General features: G+C 35.1%; 1 protein-coding gene across 1 annotated transcript; it reads left to right on the top strand.

Moving 5' to 3' along the window:
- Nucleotides 1-1,036: 1,036 nt before the first annotated feature.
- LOC111919983 (glutamate receptor 2.8) lies at nucleotides 1,037-4,363 on the top strand. Its single transcript, XM_023915557.3, has 5 exons — nucleotides 1,037-1,349; nucleotides 1,481-2,661; nucleotides 2,782-3,094; nucleotides 3,162-3,559; nucleotides 3,729-4,363. Exons 1-5 carry the CDS (start codon nucleotides 1,118-1,120, stop codon nucleotides 4,182-4,184), a joined length of 2,580 nt encoding a protein of 859 aa, XP_023771325.1. The 5' UTR covers nucleotides 1,037-1,117; the 3' UTR covers nucleotides 4,185-4,363.
- The last annotated feature ends 1,637 nt before the right edge of the window (nucleotides 4,364-6,000 follow it).

A 6,000-nucleotide genomic window follows, 5' to 3' on the forward strand; every position in this document is an offset into this window, starting at 1 on the left:
TACCATGCATATACATAATAATGTATTAAAATTACTAATAAACAAGTAGATTAGTCTTGACTTCAATAGTTAGATCGTATTACCTATATTTTAAACATAGGATCGAATTCCTTGCCCCTTGCTTTCTTTTTCTTTTATTTTCTTCAAATATAAAGGATGTGTTTTAGAGCGAACTTTTGATAGCTTTTAAGAAAAAACTACTAAACTGCATTCGCACTTACGAATTTTCAGTTTTTATTTTAAACATAAAGTTCTTAATACAAAAGCTTACAGTTTTGGAGCTTTTTAACTTTTAGTTTGTATGTAATTTTATAATATTTAAAAACCAATCTTCCAATTAGCTTTATCAAATACGTGTAAACTGTCATTTTTTTTTTGAGAAATTAAATATCCTCCTACCTTTTAATCCTACAAATTTTCCTACCCATTTAATTGATGACATGTGTCATATTAGTATCCTAAAATATCATTAAATCTCATTAAATGAACATTAAATGTTACACGTGTCATCATTTCATTGGGTAGGAAGATATTTAGGAACAAAAAGTAGAAGGATATTTAATTTCTCTTTTTTTTTTTCTATTTGCCTGCATTGTCAAACGAATTGGGCGGTCTGAACAAGCAAGCCTCTACGGTTTACACTTGTTAAATTGTCAAACATGCACATGCTTTAGAAGTTAGAACTAGTTAGTTCATAGATAAGACAAAGCTATTCTTCATGTTTGAAAATGTCCTCACTGAAAATACACAAGTGGACATCAAAATGTCAACTTGCTGAAAATGTCTTCGTTGACCATGGCTATATATATCTAGAAGACCCTACTTTATTCCTCATATTCAATAGAATATATAATACATTCGTCATGAACTCATTAAAAATATATAAAGGTGAAATCATGCTTACGAGTATGATTGTGCCACAAGTCACGAGTGTCTCCTATAACATTTAATGCAATGCAAGCTTCAAGGAATTTCTTGCACCTTCGTTTTCCACAAAACCGTGTGATATTTGATGGACTTTTGGTGACAAAAAGTTCATTATAAATCATATGGCCATCATCACAGAATAAAATAAATAAGAATCCAAATAAAAAGAATAAAGAAGAATCACACTAAGATGCTTAAAACCCTTTTTTGTCTTGCTTTCTTGTCGTCATGTTTTCTTCTACAAGCTAAGATAATCGATGGAACCTCGATTGGTGCCATTTTTGACCAAACGTCAAGGCCTGGAAAAGAAGCGAAAGTGGCAATTGAGATAGCGATTCAAGATTTCAACATCAAAACCAATCAGACTTCGGTTTTATATCTTCAAAACTCACGAAACAAGCCTGGTCAAGCAGCCATTGCAGGTGAAGTATTCTATTCAAAACTACACTTTTTCTTCTTAAAAAGTTGGCAATTTCATATTAAAGAACTTCGATTTGGTTGTTTAGAATCATACCCATATGCTAACATGCCAGGATTTGATGTGGGAATGCAGCGAAACACCTTATTGATGAACACAAAGTGAAAGCCATTTTAGGAGGTCATACATGGGAAGAAGCTTCTGCCATAGCCGAGGTTATCAGCGACTGTAATCACGATTTCCCGGTGTTTCTCTCCCTCGCTGGAACAGCTCCACCACAGGTCCCACATCAATGGCCTTTTTTTGTTCAAGCCGTTCCTACAGAATCCACTCAGATGAAAGCGGTTGCTGCTGTTCTACAGTCATTGGGGATGCGAAAAGTGACTCTCATATACGAAACCTTGCCTCTAGCCTCCTCATCGGCGTCGATCATCTCTCATCTCTCTCAGGCATTTCGTCAAACAGGTTCCGAGCTGATTCATATCTTACCACTCGCATCTGGTTCATCTTTCTTAGATGAAGAGCTTGACGTGCTGAAGAGACAACAACGTAAAGTCTTTGTGATTCATACGTCTATGGAACTTGGGATTCGTCTCTTTCAGACAGCCAAGAAGATGGAGATGACGGGAGATGGGTATCTATGGATCGCGACTAATGGAATCACGGATCTTTTTCATTCCATTAACTCCACCATGATTACGTCACTAAAAGGTATGGTCGGAGTCAAAAGCTACTTCCCTGAAAACACGCCGGAGTTTCAAGATTTCAGAAAAAAGTTCCGTCACAAGTTCCGTTCCGATTACCCAGAAGAAGAAAAGGACGAACCTGGAATCTTTGCCGTGCAAGGATATAACGCGGTGGAATTACTGGAAAAAAACTCACCTGAGAACTTCGGTCACTGGAGGTCAATTCCGGCGACTACAGTGGAGATTGTTAACGTCATCGGAAAGGGTTATCACTCTGTGTACTGGACCGAAGGATCAGGGTTTTCAGAGACGATTGAAGAGGATATCAATGGCGCAACTACTTACACTCATTCTATCGATAATGTTGGACAAGCTCTATGGCCGGGTCAACCATGGTATGCTAACAGTCGTCGCCGGAATCTTGCAGAAAGTTCAGAGAATCGGATACGGGTTGGTGTTCCTGGTCGATCTCTATTTAACCAATTCGTGAAAGTGGATGTTAATACGGGTGATATCACTGGATTCGTAGTCTCTGTGTTTGAGGAAGTGATGAGAAAGATGAATCAGTCATTTGATTATATTCCATTCTATGGCTCTTATGATCAATTGATCCAACAAATACCTAACAAGGTTAGCAAGAACACACATAAAATCAAATAATTGTGTCAGAAAAAAAAAACCCACATGTTATTAATCTCTTCTTCTTCTTCTTTTTTTTTTTTTTTTTTTTTTTTTTTTGAATTTATGCAGAATTTTGATGCAATAGCGGGTGATGTAACGATTCTGTCAGATAGACACGAGTTTGTTGACTTCACACAACCCTACACCGAATCCGGTTTGGAGATGATTGTACCTGTTAGATCAAGAGTATCAAACCAGGCATGGTTGTTCCTCAAGCCTTTCACACCAACAATGTGGTGGTTAATAGCAGGAATCACCCTTTACAATGGCTTCATCATTTGGTTGATCGAAAAGAACTATGTTAAGGATCTCCGCGGCTCTATTATAAACCAAGTTGGAGTCATCATTTGGCTTTCATTCAGCACTCTCTTCACTTTGCGCGGTAACATTCCAACATCCACCAATCTGTTATTTGTTATCTGTTATCTGACACATAATTATTACTTTAGGTGACAAGCTACATAGCAATTTATCAAGAATGGCTGCTGTGGTTTGGCTTTTCGTGGCGCTAATCATCACACAGAGCTACACGGCTAGCTTAGCCAGCATGCTCACGGCTGAACGGCTGGAACCAACAATATCCAGTGTTGAGATGCTGAGAAACATGAATGCAACCGTTGGATACTGCAATGGGTCTTTTGTAGATAGATATCTGACGGGGGTTCTAGGTTTTCCAAACGTCAAAACCAACAGCTATAACTCAACCCATCAATATGCGGAGGCACTAAACAGCGGCGAAATTGCAGCCATCTTTCTTGAAGTTCCAGCAACCAAAGTCTTCCTAGCTCAGTACTGTAGGAGCTTTATTAGAACCGGAGAGACATTCAAAGTTGGAGGTTTCGGATTCGTAAGTTCCCCTCTTTCAAATTTATAATATCTTAGGTGACTTTTGTTTGATATGTAGAGTCTTTGATTTTTGGATCATGTTTTAGCTTTGATACCATGTAAGATATATGGAGTGTTGGATTTTCTCTAAAAGAGTGCTTAATTACACAATATTATTATTATATTTGTAGGCGTTTCCCAAGGAGTATGATCGTCTTTCGGAAGCAAACGAGGCATTAATGAACGTAGCAGAGAGTGGGAGACTTAAAGAACTTGAGGAAGTCCATATTATATCCGAAAAGTGTATTGATGAAGACTCTGCTCCTAATGAAGAAGACAGTCTTAGTGCTCGCAGTTTTTGGGTGCTATTTGTGTTAACTGTAGGGGTGTCCACGGTTGCTCTTGTGATTTACATCATCATTAGAATTAAAGAAGTTAAAAAATCTGATGAAGAAAACAAAGGTTTTTTGGAACTTATATCCACATTTTTTAAGGATTTGAAACGTCAAATGAAACGATCATCGAGCATAGTTGTTAATGTGGAAAGTGCTAGACATGCTTCACACGGTGATCGATCGGCTCAAGATGACATAGATGATATACAAGAAACAGACGATGACAGTATATTTTATGAGGTTAGGATCTAGTTGCAGATATGATCATAGCTAGGTTCATTGTTGATTCTTGGTAAAAAAAAACTTCAAAACTTTGGTATTTTCCTTGCCTGTATAGCAATTTCTGTACATGGTATTCTATATATGTAAATCGATGTACATTTTAGATCTGCAATAGCATATAAATAATCGAGTCACTTGCTTGCTGACCAGTATGATATAACTTGTCTTTCTTTCTTTTTTTGCTAGTGTGAGTGGCGAATCTAGAACCAAAAACCATATGGTTCTTTATGTAAATAAAACTGAAATAGATAGGTCTTTTAGCAAAAATAGATAAGTTTTTTTTTAGCAAAAATAACATTTCTTTCTCTCTCTCTCTCTCTCTCTCTCTCTCTCTCTATATATATATATATATATATATATATATATATATATATATATATATATATATATATATATATATATATATATATGTTGTATTACAGATTTTCTAAAAAAAGCAAGTACTTTACACGAAATTAATTATGTTTATATCAATTCATTTAATGGTATATATTTATCTAATTAAAGTTTATTATAATAAAATAACAGTCTTTTCTGTATTTATCAAATTACTCTATTTAGTTTTCTAATTATTGATATAAAATAATATAGTTTGAATGATTCTATTCTTTTGAACCAACAAAACATGACAGTAAAATAGAAAAATCTATTTATAACTTGTTGATTTCATTCTTTGATATTTTATTCCATGGCATTAAAGAACCCTTAATATTCTACACAAAATAAACATATAAACATGAAAAGAGCGATAAGAATCATATTGTTAATCTCATTTCTTAAATGATGTGTTAAATCTTATCAACAAAAAAAAAATGATGTATGCACATTAATCGATTTGTTTTCATTTGATGTATGAACATTAATCGACCTTTTTGTTAGAAAGTGATAGCAATAACCAATCTAATGACACACATCAAGATATCATGCAGTATTACATAGACATACACATCCACACTCCTCACGGTCAGATTTAGATTAAGTTTCGCAATTTATACAACAAGATCGAGGTTCGACTTATCATCTAAACAAAAAAAGGTTTTTGTTTTTTGTTTTTTGTTTTTTTTTTGTGAAAAAATATTCTAAGGACAATTTATTGAGTTCAACCTCAAATAGGTGGAGAGGACAATAATATGTCATTGTTCAAAAAAAATAGGAGAAGAGTAAAAGCTAAAACAGGTAAACATGAAATTGGAATTGCATAACTCACATAAACCTTTTATTGTAGAAAATAACTCAAAACTATAATATCTGATAAAAAACAGTACAAGATCCTATCTAATTTATACTAAATGTATCTTCTTAGTATTAAACTAGGATCCCTAAAAACTTTCCATATAAGGATTCCTTATAGCTCGAGGAAGACTAGTAAACCTTGGACAACACTCCAAGTCTTGGACGATCTAGGACAAAACATGTAAGCATGCCATATATATCTCAGTAAATTCACCAACAATCACCCCCTGAATTTCTGAGTCGAGGGTAATTCTTGCACACCAAGCAACACTCTCATCTCTACAAACCTTATTCGAGCTAAGGCATTCGTAAGTGGATTGGCTCGTTGCTTATCTCCTGAAACATGTTCAACAATCACTTGCTCGTTTTCCACACGCTCTCGAATAAAGTGGAATCAAGTGTGAATGTGTTTACTTCTTCCATGAAAGATAGGATTCTTTGACAATGTTATTGCTGATTTGTTGTCTATGCGAATCAACGCCTTATGTTTCTTCATTCCTGTCAGCTCAACCAATAACTCCCTTAACCATACTTCCTGACACGCAGCTACAAT

This window comes from Lactuca sativa, chromosome 5, assembly GCF_002870075.4.
Source record: "Lactuca sativa cultivar Salinas chromosome 5, Lsat_Salinas_v11, whole genome shotgun sequence".
In the NCBI taxonomy this organism is placed as follows: domain Eukaryota; kingdom Viridiplantae; phylum Streptophyta; class Magnoliopsida; order Asterales; family Asteraceae; genus Lactuca; species Lactuca sativa.

Bases quoted from the DNA above. Each gene is read 5' to 3' on its own strand.
- LOC111919983 (XM_023915557.3), top strand. From the start codon at position 1,118: ATGCTTAAAACCCTTTTTTGTCTTGCTTTCTTGTCGTCATGTTTTCTT. The intron at 2,662-2,781 runs GTTAGCAAGAAC...GAATTTATGCAG, and splicing joins TCCAACAAATACCTAACAAG to AATTTTGATGCAATAGCGGG. The intron at 3,560-3,728 runs GTAAGTTCCCCT...TTATATTTGTAG, and splicing joins AAGTTGGAGGTTTCGGATTC to GCGTTTCCCAAGGAGTATGA.